Genomic DNA, 21,278 nt, shown 5'->3' on the forward strand with positions numbered 1-21,278 from the left:
CTACACTCACCACATTCCATCTGGATTCATCTAAACTTTCCGTCTCCAGGAGACAATGATCCTTTGCGGATCTGAGTGTACTAAAAAATTAAACTGTTCAGGTAGAAATATAATTTAGCCTGGCTGACGAACAACAGTCCCTTAAGAAACTTTTGTCGAAGGGGCGAACATATCTGTAACCAGATTCTTTGTCACAGCTTTCCCTCTTACCTGAGTTCCACAGAACACCTGCTGTCTTTTGTCACAGGAGAGTTAAATGTAGGTGCCAAACTTCTAAGATTTAAGACAAGAATATGAAACTCAAATAAAATTGAAATCAAATATAACGTTAGAAGAGGTTTTATGTCACACACTAGTTTTTTTTTATATATTCAGTCAACTATTAGAATTACAGGGTTGAAAGCATTCACCTTTTCCTTTATAAAACAATAAACTTAACAGTTCTCCTCTGTCAACTAATGATTTTTCATTCCTTTTCTGATTCCTTATTTATTTATTTATTTATTTATTATTTTTGCCTGAACACATTTATTGCTGGTGTGCCCCAGCCTCCCTTTTTCTCCCTCCAGACTCAGAACCAAAGGACTTCTATCTGCTTGCACTGTCATTCCGGTCATTTTACCCTTTGTACTTTATTCCTTACTGGCCATGACACCTGCTTTTGGAAGTTCAAACCCCACTTAAAACTAAACCTCTTCAAATTGCTATCTTCCCTTTAAGCCCTCAGGTTCCTAACACCATCAGCTGTTAGGCCATCAGCCATGATGCCTGATTCCCATCTACATCTCACCCACAAGGAATAGTCTTAAAATCCTTTCTCCATTGCTTCTTCCCCCAGTTACTGGAACCATACTCCCTCAAACCCTGCCCACTCTTCTCGTATGGTCTGTCTTGCAGATTCTCCTCACCCTCCTCACTGCCACGATAACCAATGGCTGATGTCTGGATCACCTCACATGTACATCTGTCTTCTCTCCACCCAAACACCCACATCAGGAATCATCTTTCCTTGACACACCTCCTACTCTTCAGAATATATCGGTGGCTCATAATGGCTCCTACTGCCACCTCACCCTCACGGCTGACTTATAATTACGTCCTCGTTTTTCTCTTCAGGTCAAAAAAACAATCCAGTGGGGCGCCTGGGTGGCTCAGTTGGTTAAGTGTCCAACTTCGACTCAGGTCATGATCTCACAGTACATGAGTTCAAGCCCCATGTCAGGCTCTGTGCTGACAGCTCAGAGCCTGGAGCCTGTTTCAGATTCTGTGTCTCCCTCTCTCTGCCCCTCCCCTGCTCACATTCCATCTCTGTCTCAAAAATAAACATAAAAAAAAAAAAAAAAAAGAAGAAGAAGAAAGAAACCAATCCACCACCATTTATGTAACATTTGGTCTTTTTCTTTTCTTGCCCAAGTCATTACACCATCTCTACCCTACCTGGCTGTCTGTAAAATAACACACTTCACTGGAGAGTACTTCCCTAAGCCCACATCTGTCAGCCTCATCCAAAATAATGCCCTTAACCAATGACTTTAGTGACCCCCTACAGGCTTTATGTCCACAGTGCAGTATGTACATCCGTTCAAGGATTTCTCTACATATTTACAATTATTTGTTTGTAGATGTCAAGCTTTCTGTGATCCTCAACCATGCTTCCCCACCTCTGAAACTCCACACAAATGACGATGTATAGTATTCTACAAATACTAAAGACTTAGTAAATAAGGCTAACAAACGAAGTCTGAAATAAAACTTCGTTTCAAAATACAGTCACTGCATAATGATACTCACCTTTTCACCTTCTTTTCACTATTTCTGACATTGTCCTATAATAAAAGAAAATGAAAAATAGTTTCAGATGATTAAATCAATTCTCTTGCTTGAACTTGCTCTTCTTCCTGCTGTACTTCTAGATGGTTCTGTGACATTTTTTTGGTCCCTTAGATGAACAGCGTCAACTTGTGTACTCTCGTCACGCCCTGCTTCTCAGGTTGGCTACATCAGTGCTCTCATCTATAATAGCAACCAGATAGACATGGTGGGAAGGGCAAAAAGGTAGTCCTAGGGCATGTTCAGCAGAAGCACAGATTCCCCTGGTACAGAACGTGGCCTCCCTGGCGACGCCCCGGGACGGTGGGTCTCACCAAGTCATCCACAGTGCTAATGAAGAAGAAATAGAGCTCAGGGACTAGTTTAAAGTAATTCCCCAAGTGTTTCTGATCTGATCAGTTAAAAATGGCAATGCTGGGGCGCCTGGGTGGCTCAGTCGGTTAAGCGTCTGACTTCAGCTCAGGTCACGATCTTGCAGATCGTGGGTTTGAGCCCGGCATCGGGCTCTGGGCTCACGGTGCAGTGCCTGCTAGGGCTCCTCTGTCTCCCTCTCTCTCTGCCCCTCCCCTGCTCGTTCTCTCTCTCTCTCTCAAAAATAAATAAAATTTTTAAAAAATCCAAACTGTTTTAAAAAATGGCAATGCTGAAATATTCATTTTTAGCAAAAATTAACAATTTAATTAAAAAAATTTTTTTAACGTTTATTTATTTTTGAGACAGAGAGAGACAGAGCATGAACGGGGGAGGGTCAGAGAGAGGGAGACACAGAATCTGAAACAGGCTCCAGGCTCTGAGCTGTCAGCACAGAGCCCGACACGGGGCTCGAACTCACGGACCTCGAGATCATGACCTGAGCCGAAGCCGGCCGCTCAACCGACTGAGCCACCCGGGCGCCCCAACAATTTAATTTTAATAGTTAAGAAAAAAAGAGGAGTCCTGGATAAATCTCAAAAACTAATTTCACATAGCTATTCTTTATTCATATTCACTTTTATTCTGGTAGGTTTGGTAACTTTGTAGTTTTACCAAGTTGAGTATGTTGACACAGAGTGGGGAGCATTGAACTAAGAACTTTTGAGCTCATAGCACCTACCAGCCTCAGTATTGTGTGATGACTAAGCTATGGTTAACTTAGCCATTCTGTTAATGGACAATGTTTTTTTTCTAATCTCCTCCTGTTACCAATGCTGTTGCAAAGAACGTGCTTATCCAATGTCTCTGTACATACGTATGAGTGTTTCTCTAGTACATATTCCCCAGGAAGGGAACTGCCTGAAGGCACGGCACACACACCCTCCACTTCACTACGTGTCGCCAAACCGTTCTCCACAATGACTGCACCAACTTACGCTTCCACCAGCAGCAGCGTATAGCGGTCATAACTGGAACACAGCTGTGCCAATGTTTAGTACTGCCAGACTCAAATTTTGCCATGGTAACGGGCTTAAAATGATACCTAACTGTGTTTTGATTTGCATGTTCACGATTACTATGCAGTGAAGCATCTTTTCATATGTTGGGGCCTATTTGGGTATCTCTTCTCTGACCCGTTTGTTCAGATATTTTGCACATCTTTATACTGAGCCACTTTTCTTTTTCTTATTGATTTGTTCATCGCTCGTTATAAACAGGACACTTTTATAACACTAATCATCACCACAAAAATTATCTGATTTTTTAATTTACTTTTGAGAGAGAGAGAGACAGAGAGAGAGACAGAGCATGAGCGGGGAGGGGCAGAGAGTGAGTGAGACACAGAATCTGAAGCAGGCTCCAGGCTCTGAGCTGTCAGCACAGAGCCCCATACAGGGCTTGAACTTGTGAACTGTGGTATCATGACCTGAGCTGAAGTCAGATTCTTAACCGACTAAGCCATCCAGACGCCCCCCAAATTATCTGATTTTTAACATTAGTTCTGATTTTTTAAAACAAGAGCAGAACTGGGGCGCCTGGGTGGCTCAGTCAGTTAAGCATCTGACTCTTAATTTCAGCTCAAGTCATGATCCTAGGGTCTTGGGATTGAGCCCTGTGTTAAGCTCCGTGCTGAGTGTGGAGGTTGCTTAAGATTTCTCTCTCTCAAGCCAAACCGTAAGAGACTCTTAAAAACTGAGAATAAACTGAGGGTTGATGGGGGGTGGGAGGGAGGGGGGTTGAGTGATGGGCATTGAGGAGGGCACCTGTTGGGATGAGCACTGGGTATTGTATGGAAACCAATTTGACAATAAATTTCATATTAAAAAAAAAAAAAGATTTCTGTCTCTCTCCCTCTGCCCATCTCCCCCACACATGTTCGTGTTCTCTCTCTCTCTTGAAAATAAAACAGGAGCAGAATTATATTAATGGACCTTTCAAGTACTAATTGATAGAAGATAAGCATGATCATAGGAATATATAAAAACATGAAGGTGAGTAGGGAGAAGATGAGAGTGAATAGTGGAGGAATTTTGCATGTGAGGAATGGGAGTTAATGCTGCCACATATCAATATGAAATAAGAGTGCACCAGATAATAGAAAAATTACGGTTGGGTTCGGGAGATAATTTTTAAATGAGGAAATACAAAGAAAATAAGGAAACTAATTAGGAAGCTAGAGGCTAATACTATACCATAGGAGATGAAGAATTGTTTACACGGCCCCTGTCACAACTTCCTCCTGATGAATTTTCCAAGAAATCATTTTCAGATGGTGATTCAGAAGCGCTGGAAGAAAGGGGAATAATTGTTAATTTGTGAATTCTGCCTATTTTTTGTTGATCAGTAATTTCTTTCTCTAAATTCTCCTTCAACATTTTCATAAAATGTGCACTTTCAGGCAGCAATCTTAATTTGTTAAATATCACAGCTGTTTGCTCATACTTACGATATGCTTTTCACCAAAGTGTTGCTTCCAGAGTCACCAGGCGAAGTAATCAAAGAACCAGCTAATACCGAGTCAGCTTTCTGAAAGAAAGAGTACCCCTTAGGAGTTTGAAGAGCAATTAAATTATTGCTCCATACTGACTCAGTCTCTGTGTGCTAACTACCACATTTATTTATGAATGCTTGATCTGGATTTACAAAACAACCCTGAGGGGGGCGCCTGGGTGGCTCAGTTGGTTGGATGACCAACTCTTGATTTCCAGTCAGGTCATGATCTCACAGTTTGTGAGTTCCAGCCCTGCATCAGGCTGTGCTACGAGTACAGAGCCTGCTTGAGACTCATTCTCTCTCCCTCTCTCTGCCCTTCCCCCGCTCATGCACGTGTTCTCCCTCTCTCCCAAAATAAATAAATAAATATTCAAACAAACAAACAAACCCTGAACTGCCAACAGAACTTTGATCTCTGGGGCCTCATGGCCCCACGGCTCATGGCTCATGGCTCATTGGTGAAACACAGAATGGAGGAATCCTTTTGCTATGTTACTGGCTGTCCTGGCATCATCTAAACACAGTCTAACCTTTCCAGGGGAATTCTACCAAACACTTAAAGAAGAGTTAACACCTATTCTTTTGAAGCTCTTCCAAAAATATAAATGGAAAGAAAACTTCCAAACTCATTCTATGAAACCAGCATTACCTCGATTCCAAAACCAAAGACCCCACTAAAAAGAATAGACCAATTTCTCTGATGAACATGGATGCAAAAAACCCTCAAGATATTAGCCAACCAGATCCAACAATACATTAAAAGAATTATTCACCACAACCAAGTGGGATTTATACCTGGGATGCAGGGCTGATTCAATATCCACAAAACAATCAATGTGCTACGTCACATCAATAAAAGAAAGGACAAGACCCATATGATCCTCTCAATAGATGCAGAGAAAGCATTTGACAAAATACAGCATCCTTTCTTGATAAAAACCCTCAAGAAAGTAGAAATAGAAGGATCATACCTCAGGATCATAAAAGCCATATATAAAAGACCCATCGCTAATATCATCCTCAATGGGGAAAAGCTGAGAACTTTCCCCCTAAGGTCAGGAACACGATAGGGATGTCCACTCTCACCTCTGTTATTCAACATAGTATTGGAAGTCCTAGCCTCAGCAATCAGGCAACACAAAGGAATAAAAGCCATCCAAATCGGCAAGGAGGAAGTCAAACTTGCACTCTTCAAAGGGAATTTTAAAATTTAAAAGTTAAATCCAAAGGCAGTACGTACCATTGAGGTTTTCTCTGAAAGTATCTGCTCATATGCAAGCTTAGCGGCTGACTGTTTGGCTTCTTGCTTAGTACTACCTACACCAATACCGTATTCTTTCTGTCCAATTTTGCATCTATAATGAAATCTAGGAGAAATGATGGAGAATATGTAACCCAAATACCAAAAAACAGTGAATCTAATTTATGATGTGGAAACAAACATATATTAACAAAGACCTTAATATGATGTGATAGGTAGAGTTACAGTTGGTAGCTTGTATGATATAAATCTTCAAAACTGGCTGACCAGTTTCCCAGAATAACCAGGATTGGTTGACATCCTAGCTTGCATTTTCCAGCCAACTTCTCTTTGTTGCTTCACTGAAATTCTGCAAAGGTTGGAGCACCTGAGTGGCTCAGTTTATTAAGCATCCAGCTCTTGACTTCAGCTCAGGTCATGTGAGTTTTAGCCCTGCATCAGACTCCATGCTGACAGTGTGGAGCCTGTCTGGGATTCTCTCTTTCTCCCTCTCTCTTTGCCCCTCCCCCCCTCATGTTCTCTTTCTTTCTCAAAATAAATAGATACAATTTTTTTAAAAAACTGTAAAAAAATTTCTTGGGGCACCTGGGTGGCTCAGTTGGTTAAGCTTCTGACTTCAGCCCAGGTCATGATCTCAGCATTCGTGAGTTCAAGCCCCACATCGGGCTCTCTGCTGTCAATGCAGAGCCCGCTTCAGATCCTTTGTCCCTCTTTCTGTCTGCACCTCCCCTGTGCTCTCACTCTCTTTCAAAAATAAATAAACATTAAAAACATTTTTTTTAATTCCTCAAAGATCAAAAGATATGGAGGAAAAGAAGGACGAGAGAGATCTGGTAAATTTTTCAGAGATGGTCAAATGGAAAGAAAAAGCCTGAGTAGGGAAAGTAGGACATCTACAGTAGAAACAATAAGGTTATAGTGTTTTGTAGGGAATGGGCAAATCATAGATTTGTTCTAACTTCAGCATTTTCTGTCCCCTGCTCATGTGCCCCCAAACCTAAGAAAATCTCCTCAGTACAAAAGACAAAAGCCCCATGCTGAAGTCCACACACCCCTCATATTATATGTAAGAATATTTGTGGTTAGGCAAGGATACTTGGACAATTACATGAGAACTATATTTAAGGTAGCAAAGCAATGGACATGGTAAGTATCATCGAGTTACTATATATTACCGCAAAATTATTCTAGTATTATTTGCCATAGAGGCAAATATATCCAACCAGGGTGAGTCTTTGCTGCTGGGCCCTGAAAGCAGAATTAGGCTGAATGACTGGAGGGTTTCTATGGCTCTTATTCTCTCAGGCACCTCTAACTAGACTTCTCTCTTTTAGGGAACTGACGTTAGAGCACTTAAGCCAAAGGAACCAAACAGGTGAGCTATGAAAAAATAAAATGGCCTCTTACTTTATTGAGATTGACCCACACACTTCACTATTTCATGCCAATGAATACTATCCTGCTCTTCTCATCCTGGTTCTGGCCTAAAAGCCATCAGAGTAAAATAGTCAATAGCTGAGTCAATTCAGAGGACAGTGGGGCACGTGGGTGGCTCAGTAGGTTGAGCGTCCGACCTCTGCCCAAGTCATGATCCCGTGCTTTGTGGGTTCAAGCCCCCCGTCGGTCTCTGTGCTGACAGCTCAGACCCTGGAGCCTGCTTCAGATTCTGTGTCACCCTCTGTCTCTGCCCCTCCCCTGCTTGCACTCTGTCTGTCTCCCCAAAATAAACAAACATTTAAAAAAAATTCAGAGGACAGTATCCTAAGGTAGTTATTTGGGTTATTTGTCAGTCAGATTTTTTTTCTCTCATTTACCTGGTTGGTTGTAGCCAAGAAACAATCCCCTTCAGACTCATTTGCTTTCTGCTTTTCCTAGTTCTTATCTATTCTTTATCCTTACTTCCAAAGTCTTGGCAGCTCTGAAGCTCTACTCCATCCCTCAAATCATATTCCTAAAATCCTGGTCTCCTCACAGTCTACGACTAAAACCCATTTCTTTTAATACCTGGTATTTGTCTAGGGAGTGACACCATTTAACTGAATTTGTAGGACAAACACCTGGACAAACAGCTCTCTAATCTGATGATGGTAGAAGGAGAGTCATTTTGCCTACACGTGTGGCACAGCCATTTTCATCTAGCCACTCCCGCTGTGACCCCTGGGATGGAAATATCTCTGCACCCCCACACTCCCGAGCAGGGGCACCTCACACTCTCATAGGTCTCCTGCAGACTAAACCATCCAGATATATCTCAGAAACAAAGGATTCCCCAGATTTGATCTATTATGGTACATGGGTCCCAAGTCTTCAGCAAGTAAGCATTTTAATATTTCAATTACAAAGATGTCCAATTGCGTATGAGTTCTATAAAACCTTCCCTGCATAATATACAAAAAAGGAAGACAAATATTTCTGGAAAATTAGACATGAAACAAGCCCGTTCTATTGCTGTTATATTGCTTAGAGACAATGAAACAGAAGGAAAAGCTGAATTGCGTCTCACCTTTCAGGCCCAGGTTCTTTCAATTCACATTGTTCATAATTTACAGACAGTTGTTCCTTCTGGGCAAGCCTATTGATACGGCCTATGAAATTCCCAGTGGATCCTAATCCTAATCCTTCTGATGAATGTGTTGTTGGCAGTGATACAGAACTAACTGCCTACAAAGAAAGAAAAATCTTGCTTAATATACATGAAAACAGAAGTTGAACTATTTTGATAAATACTAAATAAAATTTAGTTTATTTAATAAAATTTAATAAGATTACTAGAAGAATAATTTGAAAGACAACTTAGATCTTATGTGTTGTCCTACTCTACTACCTTGAGTACAAGTCTAAGTATGTATCTTTTTCTACCAGAAAAAATCCACAAGGGTGTTAACCATAGGAGCCACCATTTTCCTTTGATAGTTTCCTAAAGAAAAACAAAGTAGTTAACTTTCTTGTTTATCCACGCAAAATACTATAACACTGTCTCACTCACCCTTTGTAAATCTCAAAAATGAAGACAACCAAAATTGAAGTAAAGCCATATCCTGGATCACACCTTAGTGGGAAAGATGAATATAATAGCACATTCCTTCCATTATAAGAATGGAATGTACTTTTTTTAATCTGACGAAAGCTTGTCCAAAGTTTTTCTATGTAATTAATCTTGTCAGAGAACTAACTTTTGGTTTTATTGACCATCTTTATTATTTCTTTGTTTTCTTGTACATTAACGTCTGACCTTGTTATTATTTTCTTCTGCTTCATTAGGGGAAGGCATTCTATTGTTCTTTTTCTAACTTCTTGATTCGATTTTCTGGCTCATTAACAATTCATGAGTTTACAATTTTGCCTGATTTACTTTTCCCAATTTGAGTTACCAGGGAGACATCATCGAGTAAGATTTTTCAGGAAAGTATCTTGAAAGTCAATGTTTTCAAATGTTCAATATGTGAGAATGATCCTCTCTTGTCCCACATATAAACGAGCTCTTGTCTCATGTTACAGCCATTTCTCGACTATCCCTTGGCTTTTAACGTTGCTATGGACAGTATGATTTTTTTTCATTTTTATATACTTTTAAAGTATTTATTTATCTTTGAGAAAGAGAGAGCACAATCAGGGGAGGGGCATAGAGTAAAGGACACAAGAGGATCCGAAGCAGGCTCCACGCTGACAGCACAGAGTTTGATGTAGGGCTCAAACTCATGAAGCTGAAGTGGGATAGCTAACCAACTAAGCCACCCAGGCACCCCTTCATTTTTACATTAAAAAAAAATTGTTTTTAATGCTTATTTATTTTTGAGACCGAGAGAGACAGAGTGTGAGCAGGGAGGAGCAGAGAGAGGGGGAGACCCAGAATCTGAAGCAGGCTCCAGGCTCCAAGCTGTCAGCATAGAGCCCTACGCGGGGCTCGAGCTCACGAACTGTGAGACCATGACCCAAGCCGAAGTCGGACGCTTAACTGACTGAGCCACCCAGGCGCCCCCGTTTTTACATTTTAAATAATTTACTTTTGGGGGTGCCTGGATGGCTCAGTCGGTTAAGTGTCCAGCTTTGGCTCAGGTCATGATCTCGAGGTTCGTGAGTTCAAGCCCCGCATTAGGCTCTGTGCTGACAGCTCGGAGCCTGGAACCTGCTTCAGATTCTGTGTATCTGTCTCTCTCTGGCCCTCCCCTGCTCATGATCTGTCTTTCTCTCTCTCTCTCTCTCTCTCTCAAAAAATGAATAAACATTAAAAGAAATTTAAAAAAAAAAATTTTTTTTAAATAAAAATTTTTTTTAAATTAAAAAAAAAAATTTCTTTTCTGCCTAGATGCTTGCAGGATTTTGTCATCACGCCTAGAGCTCAGGACTTTCCCAATGATTGATCGATCTTGTTCTTGGTGGCTCCGTATTTTTCTATGATCTGTTGTTTTAATCTGGATGCAGGTCTTCCTTTATTTCAGAAACATTTTCGACTGGAATCTCTTCAGACAGCTTTTTCTGTACTCTTTACTCTGTTCTCACCTAGAACAGAGCTCTTGATCAGGCTCTCGATCATCTGCCCTTCTGATACATCACCCTCCTCATAGTCCCTCCACCTCTTTGTCCTTTCCCACTGCACTGCTCACTTAGGAGGAAGGGTCCTGCCGGGACCTGTTGGCTCATTTCACACTGTTTCCTTTCCCCATTCTTCTAACTTCAGAGGCTACCACTACCATTAGCATTCTAAATAGGTATGGCCAAGCTTTGCCCACTATCTCCTAGATATATCTTTCATTCAGGGCTTTACAGAAATGGAGACGGGGGGGGCGGAACTTCTGAATGTAAAAGAACTTGTGGGAGCACCTGAGTGGCTCAGTTGGTGAAGAGACCGACTCTTGATATCAGCTAAGGTAGTGATCTCTCAGTTGTGAGACTGAGCCCCTTGTCAGACTCTGTGCTGATAGCGTGGGGCCGGCTTGGGATTCTCTCTCTCCTTCTTCCTAAGCTCCTCCCCCACTTGCCCTCGCTCTCTCTCTCAAAATAAATAAATAAACTTAAAAAAAGAAAAAGATGGGGTGCCTGGGTGGCTCAGTCAGTTAAGCGTCCGACTTCGGCTCAGGTCATGATCTCACGGTTCGTGAGTTCAAGCCCCGCATCAGGCTCTGCGCTGACAGCGCGGAACCTGGAGCCTGCTTCGATTCTGTGTCTCCCTGTCTCTCTGCCCCTCCCCCGCTTGCACTCTGTCTCTCTCTCTCTCTTTCAAAAATAAATAAAACATTTTTTAAAACTTTAAAAAATAGGGGCGCCTGGGTGGCTCAGTCAGTTAAGCGTCCGACTTCTGCTCAGGTCATGATCTCACAGTTCGTGAGTTTGAGCCCCATGTCGGGCTCTGTGCTGACAGCTCAGAGCCTGGAGCCTACTTCAGATTCTGTGTCTCCCCCTCTCTCTGTCCCTTCCCTGCTCATGCTCTGTGTCTCTCTGTCTCTCAATAATAAATAAATATTAAAAAAAAATTTTTGTTTTAAAAACTAAAAAATTAATTAATTAATTAAAAAAAAAAAAGAACTTGTGAATGGCTTTACTCTGTAAGGGTATTTTCTCACAGAGAAAAGTTAAAAAGGGCATTTACTCACCTTGTTTTCTTTATTAAGTATTTCAATCGCCAATTTGGCTGCAGCATTTCTGGCCTCCTTCTTCGATTTACCTTCAGCTTCTGGATATTCTTTCTCATCTATGATAACTTGGTATTTAAACCTGATTACAAAGACAATATTCACAAAATATTATAAAATTCATACATTATCTAAAGACAAGTGTTCTAATTACACTGCCTCCTGTGACTACCCTGAAGGTTTTAACCCATTCCACATAGAATTTAAACAGTCACCCCCAAACACCAAACAGCACATCATCTTTGTTCTAAAGCTAAATTATTATTTTTTCTTTCTTTTAAGTTTACTTATTTATTTTGAGACAGAGACAGAGAGACAACAGGCAAGGGGCAGAGAGAGAGAGAAAGAAAGAGAGAGAATCCCAAGGACCTGCCAGGACCTGTTGGCTCATTTCACACTGTTTCCTTTCCCCATTCTTGAACATGGGGCTTGAACTCACAATCTGTGAGATCGTGACCTGAGCAGGAATCAAGAGTTGGATGCTCAACCGACTGAGCCGCCCAGGTGCCCCCATAGCTAAATTATTGACTTCAAAATTATGCCAGAGTGGCCATTTTCCCAGTTCATATTTTATGGAGATATACCTTTTAAAAACCCCAGCAATCAGATGTGCTTGGGTGGCTCAGTCGGTTAAGCATCTGACTTTGGCTCAGGTCATGATCTCGAGGTTTGTGAGTTTGAGCCCCGCGTCGGGCTCGGTGCTGATAGTATAGAGCCGGGAGCCTGCTTCAGATTCTGTGTCTCCCTGTCTCTCTGTGCCCCTCCCCCACTTGTGCTGTGTGGCTATCAAAAATAAATAAATGTTAAAAAAAACTAAACAAACAAACAAAAAAACAGCAATTTGAAAGACCTAGTTGGCCCAGTCAGTCGAGCATGCTACTCTTGATCTCAAGGTTGTAAATTCGAGCCCCACATTGGATACAGAAATTACTAAAGAAATACAATCTTAAAAAAGAAAAAAGCAATGTACCTTAAGTTATGTGGAGGTCCTGTCTTAGACAGTTCCTGATACTTAAGTACCATGTTGTGCTTCTGACAGTATACATTAAGTTCTTCTATAAAAAAACTTGGTGGACGATGATTGGCCATTTCTTCTAGTAACCTAGAACAGAAGAGATGTTTGAAAAAAGTAACACAGAACATATTTAATCTGATTTTCCCAGTCCAGTTTAGGAGACAAAACAGGGTAAGAAGAATCTTCTTTCGAAGACTCATCTCTGGGCACCTGGGTGGCTCAGTTGGTTAAGTGTCCAACTTCAGCTCAGGTCATGATCTTGCACCTCATGAGTTCAAGCCCCGCGTTGGGTTCTGTGCTGACAGCTCAGAGCCTGGAGCCTGCTTCTGATTCTGTGTCTCCCTCTCTCTCTGCTCCTCCCCCACTCACATGCACATGCTCTCTCTCTCTCTCAAAAATAAATAAACATTAAAAAAGAGACTCATTTCAGCCCCACATAAATACAGAGAAGACTTTGTTAAAAAATCTTTTTCTCTCATGAACTGCATACCAAAACTTTCTACTTTCATAACTCAACTGGCCAAAAAAGGAAAGGGATCTCTCTCTTCCACTCCACTCTCTGTTTCTAGTGAATGTGAGGTACAAGTTTATCTACCTGGCTGGGAAGGTAAAAAGGTTACAGGAGTAGAATCAGAATTCTTCATGCTGAGAAGAAAAAGGTCGAGAGTACATATATAAAGTGAAGTTTATGAAATCATTAAAGACTTTGCAATACAGAAATAGACTTCCATATGAAATCTCCAAAATCTTTCTTTGAAAAGTCAATTTTAGGTAAATTTACCTGGGTAAATTATGACCCCAGTTTATGGGTCTCATTGGACCAAGAGAGTAGTAATGACTTAAATCATAAGAAAAATCTAAAAAATATATAGAACCTAAATACAGAAGCTCAAACTATAAAACTTTTAGAAAAAAAAGACATAAGGGTAAATCTTCATGATCTTGGATTTGGCAATAGAATCTTTGTTATCACAGCAAAAGCACAAGCAGCAAAAGAAAACACAGATAGACTGGGTTTTATCAAAAGTAAAATCATTTGTGTGACACAGGCCACTATGAAGAAAATGAATGTACAGAATGGGATATCTATAAATCATATGCTGATAAGGGTCTAATATCCAGAATATATAAAGAACTTTTACAACCCAACAACAAAAAGACAACCTAATTAAAAACTGGCAAAGGACTTGAACAGACATTGCTTGTAAATATTCTAGTACCCCAGGGTCCAGTCCTTGGATCTCCTCTCTCTTCTAACACTCACTCCCCTGGTGATCGCCTCTAGAATTATGGCTTTAAATTCCACCTACACAATGGTGGTGTGCAAAAGAACACCTCTACCCCTCCCTCCTGACTCCTAACTCCTTCTGTCCAACACGCTGCCTCCTGAAATGTTCTTGGCTCTACCCCTTCCACTGCCTTTGCCTGGTCAACTCCTATTTCCTATAGATCTCAGCTCAAATGTCACTTCTCAGACACCCTTGAAGAGGTCCTGGTTTGGTGCTCTACCTGGTTTGGTGCTCTATCACAGCTCTTGTCCCCTTTGCTGCAATTGCTTATATAACTGTGCGCCAAAAGAGTTCACAAGCTGTAAAAGGGAAGGGAGCAGGCTGTTATAGTAGTGGCTCAATAATCAATGACTGGATGCCCAAGTATCTACAGACCTCCCCCCCCCCCAGACCTCCCCCGCCATGACTTGTCACATGCTTTTCTCTTTGCTGTGAATGCAATATGTGAGCCCTCTGTCTACCAGGCAACTCCCACTCATCTGTGAGGCTCCACAAGTCTTCTTTGATGTTGGAGGGCCCACTAGTATTCCTCCAAGGCCCGGCTGCTCCACTTTGCCCAGCTCTGATAACAGCCCAGTGAGTTCTTTGGGAAGTAGGTTCTATGTCTTACTCATCTTTGTATATCAACACCCAGTGGGCAGTGGTAAGTGCTGAACAGTTGAACGGTATGCAGGAGAATGAAAGAATGACTCATTAAAATTAAATACTCCACGTTCAATCCCCTTGTCTTCTCCTTTTTCTTCATCTGCTGTTTTCTGTGTATCCTTTCTTCATTTATTCAGTAAATGTTTATCAAGTGTCAGGCACTGTTCTGACCATGAATATATACAGATGTGCACAGGACAGATTATAACCCTACCTGCATTCCACTGAGGGAAAACAGAAAATGATCATGTACAGAAACAAATAAAAGCAATGGATAATATGACGATCAGATGGCTGAAAGTGCCAGTGAAATTAAATAGGGGTGCGGCATAGAGGATGAGCTCTGTTGGTGGGGACAGAGGGAGGTGGTTGTAGACACAGCGGTCAGGAAAGACCTTTCTTAGGAGGCAATATTTAAATGAAGACTGAGCAATGAGAAAGTCCATCATATTAAGATATGGGGGAAGAGTATCTCAGGAACCAGCATGGCCTTTGAAGGGATAACAAAAAGATCAAGGGGACTGCTGCACATTGAATGAGGGGGAAAGAGTCGGAAGTGAGACAGAGAAGTGGGCCAGTGCCACCCACATAGACCTTGTGGTTCACGGTCAGAACTGGTGGATGTTACTACAATTGCAATAGGAAGTTAGTTACAGAAGGTTCTCTAAGTAGTGGGGGGATGTGATTGGATTTACGTTTTACAGGATTACTCTGATACTATGTAAAGAACAAGGTATGGGGGCAAGGACAGGTGTGGAAAGGGAAGCAGAGCATGTGCAGAAGTAAGGAGACCAAATAGAGGCAGCTGCAGTGGTTTGGGCGAGCGGTGCTGGTGGCTCCCAGTGCCTGGAGCCCGAGCAAAGGTAAAGCCCTCACATGACTGCTTAGTGTCGTAGAGACAGGCTTTACAGCCACACAGATCTGGGCTACACCCTCTCTGAACCTTTTATTTATGACTTGAAGACAGGAATAAAAGCACCTGAGTTCAACGTTGTAGGGAATAAATCAGATGAAAAGCATCCAGCAGAGTTCTTCCCACACCATTAACCTTCAATCAATGGTGCTCCTGGTCTGCAATTCCAAAATCCAAAAGGCACTGAAAATTGAGGTTTATTTTGTTTTCATTTGTTTGTTTTGTTTTTGATAGGTGTGTAGCCCCCTGTCTAGACCTGAAATGACACGAGCTAGTTTTATGATACTTTGTTGTCCACTTATACAGTTCACTACAGAAACTGTTTTATTAGAGAGTGCTGCCCCCAAATCCCGCTGAGAGCATGGTATAATAGACAGGATATATGCTGCCTTACCTTTCTAAAATCCAAAAACCTCTGAATACCAGAACACATCTGGCCCAAGGGTGTTTGTTTTTTTTTTTTAATTTTGTTTTTTTAACGTTTATTTATTTTTGAGACAGAGAGACAGAGCATGAACGGGGGAGGGTCAGAGAGAGGGAGACACAGAATCTGAAACAGGCTCCAGGCTCTGAGCTGTCAGCACAGAGCCCGACGCGGGGCTCGAACTCACGGACCACGAGATCATGATCTGAGCCGAAGTCGGCCGCTTAACCGACTGAGCCACGCAGGCGCCCCGAGGCCCAAGGGTTTTTGATAAGGATCTGTAGACGTACCTTAGGAACAGAACAGTGTCATTTACTTTGGTCACAACTATGAGACCATATGTCAGATTGGGAGGGGATCACAGACTTCAAAATAGCAGTTATGGAAGAGACCGTAAGTTCTCTCAAATGCTCTAAATCCTCTGTACTCTTAATTTTAAGTAACTGCCCATCATCAGAATTTAAGTGAAATATATGTGCAACCTAAGAAAGTGCTGAATTAACATGTTTGCAAAAGTACTTACAAGCCTGGAAAAAAGAAGCAGCAGGTTTCTTTTCCAACTACCGTAAATTAATCTTGTTTTAAATCTATGTTATCATTTTCCTAAAAGAAATCCCCACCTAAATCACTGATGAGTGTTATGTATCCATCTTACTCATGCCCGGAAGTCACTATGACTGTGCCTTTGCCCCTTCTGGCAGACTGTTAGCTCCTTGTGGGCCCAGCCCCCTCCTGGGCCTCCACAATGCTTGCCGCACAACATGTATCATCTAGTATCTGACTAATGAAATGAGTAAACTATAGGTCCAGGGTTATGGATCCTCAGGGTCAAATAAGCAAATGGAAGAAGAGCATAATCTGCCCCAAATTCAAAACTCCTAAGTGACAACAAAGTCTATCTTTCAGCCCTCCTTCAGCAAGACATTTTTAGTGCTTAAGAAATCACAGGCTGGGAATGCAAACTGGTGCAGCCACTCTAGAAAACAGTATGGAGGTTCCTCAAAAAATTAAAAATAGAACTACCCTATGACCCAGCAATTGCACTACTAGGTATTTATCCACGGGATATGGGTATGCTGTTTCAAAGGGGCACATGTACCCCCATGTTTATAGCAGCACTATCAACAATAGCCAAAGTATGGAAAGAGCCCAAATGTCCATCGATGGATGACTGGATAAAGAAGATGTGGTATATATACAATGGAGTATTACTCGGCAATCAAAAAGAAGAAAATCTTGTCATTTGCAACTACGTGGATGGAACTGGAGGGTATTATGCTAAGTGAAGTTAGTCAGAGAAGGACAAATATCATATGACTTCACTCATATGAGGACTTTAAGATACAAAATAGATGAACATAAGGGAAGGGAAGCAAAAATAATATAAAAACATGGAGGGGGACAAAACATAAGAGACTCTTAAATATGGAGAACAAACAGGGTTGCTGGAGGGGTTGTGGGGGGAGGATGGGCTAAATGGGTAAGGGGTATTAAGGAATCTACTCCTGAAATCATTGTTGCACTATATGCTAATTAACTTGGATGTAAATTTTAAAAATAAATTAAAAAAAAACCACAGGCAATAGGAAGTCTCGTTATTCTGTAATTCAAAAGAGAATTTATGAATCGCCATTCATTAAACAGATATTTAATGAGAACCTATTATGTACTAGGTGCCCAGGCAGTACCAGTGAACAATAGTCTTGTGAACTTACTAATGGAGGAACTCAGACAAATCCATAAAAAATGTCACAGGCTGAAAACTACCATGTTGAAAACTGAACCAGAGTAAGGGGGGACTGCCAGGGAAGGGAGGTGTTTTGTTTGTTAATAATAGACAGTATTCAGGGAAAGCTACTCTGATATAAGTGACATTGCAGGAAGCACAGGGTAAAACAGGGGAGTCTGGGTGGCTCAGCGGGGTGGGGGTCCAACTTCGGCTCAGGTCATAATCTCATACATAGGTCATGATCTCACTGTGGCTGGGTTGGAGCCCCGCATCAGGCTCTATGCTGATAGTGGGGAGCCTGCTTGGGATTCTCTCTCTCTCCCTCGCTCTCTGCCCCTCCCTAACTTGTTCTCGTTCTCTCTCTCTCAAAAACAAATACACTAAAAAAGAAGAAGTCCAGGGTAAGGTAAAAGAACGGCCCAAGAAGGTATGGGGGGGGGGGGGGGTGAAGAGCTTTCCAGGAAGGGTAAACAGGCAGTGCAAAGGCCCAGAGGCAAGCATATGCTTGGCTGTATCCCAAGAACAGCAATGGGGCCTGCATGGCCTGAGTGGAGAGAGCAAGGGGCCTTGTCTGTGCCATTTACGGAATTCTGATGAGATGGTAAGCCATTGGGATGATCCGAGCAAAGGAGTGTCCTGTTCTGATTAAAAGGACCCCTGGGGCAGCGGCAGTGTTGAAAAAAGACAAGGGGGAAAGGGTGGTACGAAGTTGGGGCAGGGAAAGGAGGAAGGGATGGGGGCGGGGGAAGAGGAGAGGAGGGGACGGGGCGGGGGGGGGGGGGGGGGAGGAGGGGAGAAGAGGGTGGGGGAGGGCTAAAGCCAAGCAATTGGGAAACAATTAGAACTGTCTAGGCAAGAGATTTTTAGCCAGGGCCTATTTAGCCAATCTATGAGAAGTCCAGGCCTCCGTATTTCGGATCTGTCACATTCCCCACGTATCTGTTTTCCACTAGATCCCCCCGCCCCCGCACCCCCACCCCACCACCCCGCCACCCCTGCCTGGGAAATTCGTTACTTGCTCTGACCGAAATTCTTCGCGGAAAAAAAAAACAGCTCTCAGTCGCCAGCGCGCTAAGGGATCCCCTCCCCAGCTGCGGGCCTCGGACAGCGCTTCCGCGCTGCCAGGCCGGGGGTCGGCGGCCTCTACCTCCGCCGCCACTTCTCGGGCCGGGGCCGCGCCCCTCGCCGCGCCCAGCACCGCCCCGCGCGCTCGCCGCGCGCCCGGAGCCCCGCTGCTCACCGTGCACCGCCGCTGCCGCTGCCGCTGCCGCTGCCCGCCTGCCGGGTCCGGGCGGCTCGCTCTCGCTTTCCTTTTCCCCGCCGGCTCCGCCTTCTATGACCGCGCGCGGCCCCTCCCGCACCGACTCGGGATCGCGGGAAACTCGAGTCTCCTTCCGAGTCCGCGCCGCGCGCGCTGCCGCCCACGTGCCGCCCGCTGCCCGCGGGGCGCGCGGGGACCCTCCTGCTGCACCCCCCGCTCCAAGCCCTCCGGCTTCCAGGTGTGTTTGCGGCCGGAAGGGTCCTCCGGGAGGAAGGGAGGACAGAGAGGTGTCCAAGCGCCCGTGGCGTGCCGGGGTGGGTATTATTCGCCCCATTTCAGGATCGAAGAAACTGAGTAAATTAACTCGTCCAGAGCCCTGCTGCTGATAAGTGGCAAAATCAGCAGTCAACTCAGGGTCAGGCCTGTAAACACCGAAGTACTCCGTCCCCGTTCCCTTCTGCCTCCTCACTTTCACGAGGCTGGGGATGAAGAGACCTGAAGGCCTAGCCTTCCTTCGGTCAGTTTCCACCCATTTGTCTATTCATTCAACAGGTTCTTGCCAGCGCTGTTCTAAACACCGGCCGCAGGTCCAGCCATTAGGAGAGCTACCTGCTCCCTGTGGGACCTCGTGGAGTTTTGCTCCCGAAGCCCCTACGGGTAGTCCTCGATTTATAAGAAACTGACACAGCGATTGAGGAGTCCTGAGGACTTACGATACGGCAAAGTAGGTACCCATTACTGTACCCATTCAACAGATAAGAAAACTGAGGTCTGAGGCACAGAGAAGTTCAGTGACACAGAAGTTAAGTAAGCCGGAGAGCTAGAATTAGAATTACAAGTCTGTACCCTCAACATCTGAGCTAGAGTGAGGGAGTGAGGTGGTCCCAAGATGGACCTCCGATATACTATTGGTACTGGGCATTGGCTCTAGGAGTCATTGCCCACTCCTCTTCTCCATCCCTCCGGAGTTTCAGTGGCTAAACTGAATGGCTAAATTTTCGGTGGTTAAACGCTATATTTTCTTTAGAGCCCAGGTCCTGGGCAGAGGATTTAAATTATGCAAATATGAAGTACTGGTGGAAAGTTTGAAAGATAGATAGGAGACAGAGCCATCTTTCTGTGGGATTTCCAGATGACGGAAAGCTCCAGAAATAGCAGGGATTTGCATGAGACCATTTACCAGGTTTGTGGGTGCGTGGTGTCTGTGACAGCAGCAACAGCAGTAGCAGTGACAGGTTTTCTGAAGGCCCTGAACTGCCCAAGAGAGTTTAAAGGCAGGAAATGACAATCTCAAGCGTGGTCAGAGGATACAAGCTTTAATAAATGCCCAGAAGGACCTCTTATTTCATGTAGACTCAGGGCTGATGTTGCAGAAATTAGGTGCAGAGTCTGCAGCTGCAGGTAACAGAATTTTGCAATACAAATTTAATTTGCAGCCTCTCCAGGTCTCTTTTATGAACATTGAGGGCATTGATTGGGAAAGAATGAGGCCCTGGGAATTTGGGGGGATTTGAGTGAATCCAAGTACTACTGCCCTCCCAAATACTGCTGAGCCTTCAACAGTCCTCTGCCCATGTTTGGTAAGAGTGGTACAGCCTGGTTTGAAGATTATAAAGTAATCACCTTGCAGGGAGGTGCTGATTCTCCAAATGCCCCATCCCTACGTCATACTTTCACTCCTAGAACTAGAATCAGATGCTAGCATGCCCCAGGAGGATACGGACAAGATCTGATCCAGAGGAGATAGTTTATGGAACAAAAGATTTGCAAACTTCCACTAATTTTTATCAGCAGAAACCCAGGAAATATGCATGGAAATGATTCGAAAGGTGGCATTTAGAAATGAATGTAATTCAGATTATGCACTCAGTGTGCTGGCTCCAGCAGCTGGAAATGGCTCATTAGAAATGTTACTGCAACCTGGGCTCAGGGGTGGCCCCCATCAAATGAAATTGTGATGCCAACTAATACAGATAAATCAAAAATACTCAGGGAGTCAGGAATATTGGAGTAGAATGATGGCATTCATTCACTCCCTAGCCATGCTCCCCAAGAAGATCCAAAGGACCCTTCTTCCTCAGGCATTGAGGAAAATATTGGAGTGAGGATCCATTGGAGTGATGTATCCTTGATGTATCCTTGAAAAACTCTGTAATGCCTGACCACTGTAGGTTTAGAGAATGTCAGTGGGAGGTGCTGCCATTGGAAAAGCTCCCTAATTTCAGTGGGGATTATGGCAGGTATCTAAGACCCCCATGGCACTCACCCCTGCTCTGTCAACCCACAGCACTGAGCTCATGGAGAGTTCCCTGTGACCAGATGACTGAGAAAGAAAAAATCAAATGAAGCACAGTATACTGGCGTTAATCAGAAG

At 43.4% G+C, this 21,278-nt stretch overlaps 1 protein-coding gene and 1 long non-coding RNA gene across 3 annotated transcripts in view; one reads left to right on the plus strand and one right to left on the minus strand.

Annotated features, from left to right (window-relative positions):
- The window catches only part of EIF2AK2 (eukaryotic translation initiation factor 2 alpha kinase 2), a 34,911-nt gene extending 15,933 nt beyond the window's left edge, over window positions 1–18,978 (minus strand). Inside the window, exons 1-9 of one of the 2 annotated variants that reach the window (XM_060652565.3) lie at window positions 18,884–18,978; window positions 12,599–12,730; window positions 11,590–11,710; window positions 8,502–8,659; window positions 5,978–6,104; window positions 4,691–4,770; window positions 4,437–4,530; window positions 1,792–1,826; window positions 211–273 (exon numbers count right to left, since the gene is read on the minus strand). In XM_060652565.3, the coding sequence (XP_060508548.3) occupies window positions 211–273; window positions 1,792–1,826; window positions 4,437–4,530; window positions 4,691–4,770; window positions 5,978–6,104; window positions 8,502–8,659; window positions 11,590–11,710; window positions 12,599–12,717 (797 nt within the window). In that variant the 5' untranslated portion in view covers window positions 12,718–12,730; window positions 18,884–18,978. The remainder of the gene's footprint in view (window positions 1–210; window positions 274–1,791; window positions 1,827–4,436; window positions 4,531–4,690; window positions 4,771–5,977; window positions 6,105–8,501; window positions 8,660–11,589; window positions 11,711–12,598; window positions 12,731–18,883) is intronic. The other variant, XM_060652574.3, reaches the window with a different exon arrangement.
- The window catches only part of LOC144615960 (uncharacterized), a 426,549-nt gene that overhangs the window by 371,724 nt on the left and 33,547 nt on the right, over window positions 1–21,278 (plus strand). The window lies entirely within an intron of this gene.

Source organism: Panthera onca, chromosome A3, assembly GCF_046562875.1.
Source record: "Panthera onca isolate mPanOnc1 chromosome A3, mPanOnc1 haplotype 2, whole genome shotgun sequence".
In the NCBI taxonomy this organism is placed as follows: Eukaryota; Metazoa; Chordata; class Mammalia; order Carnivora; family Felidae; genus Panthera; species Panthera onca.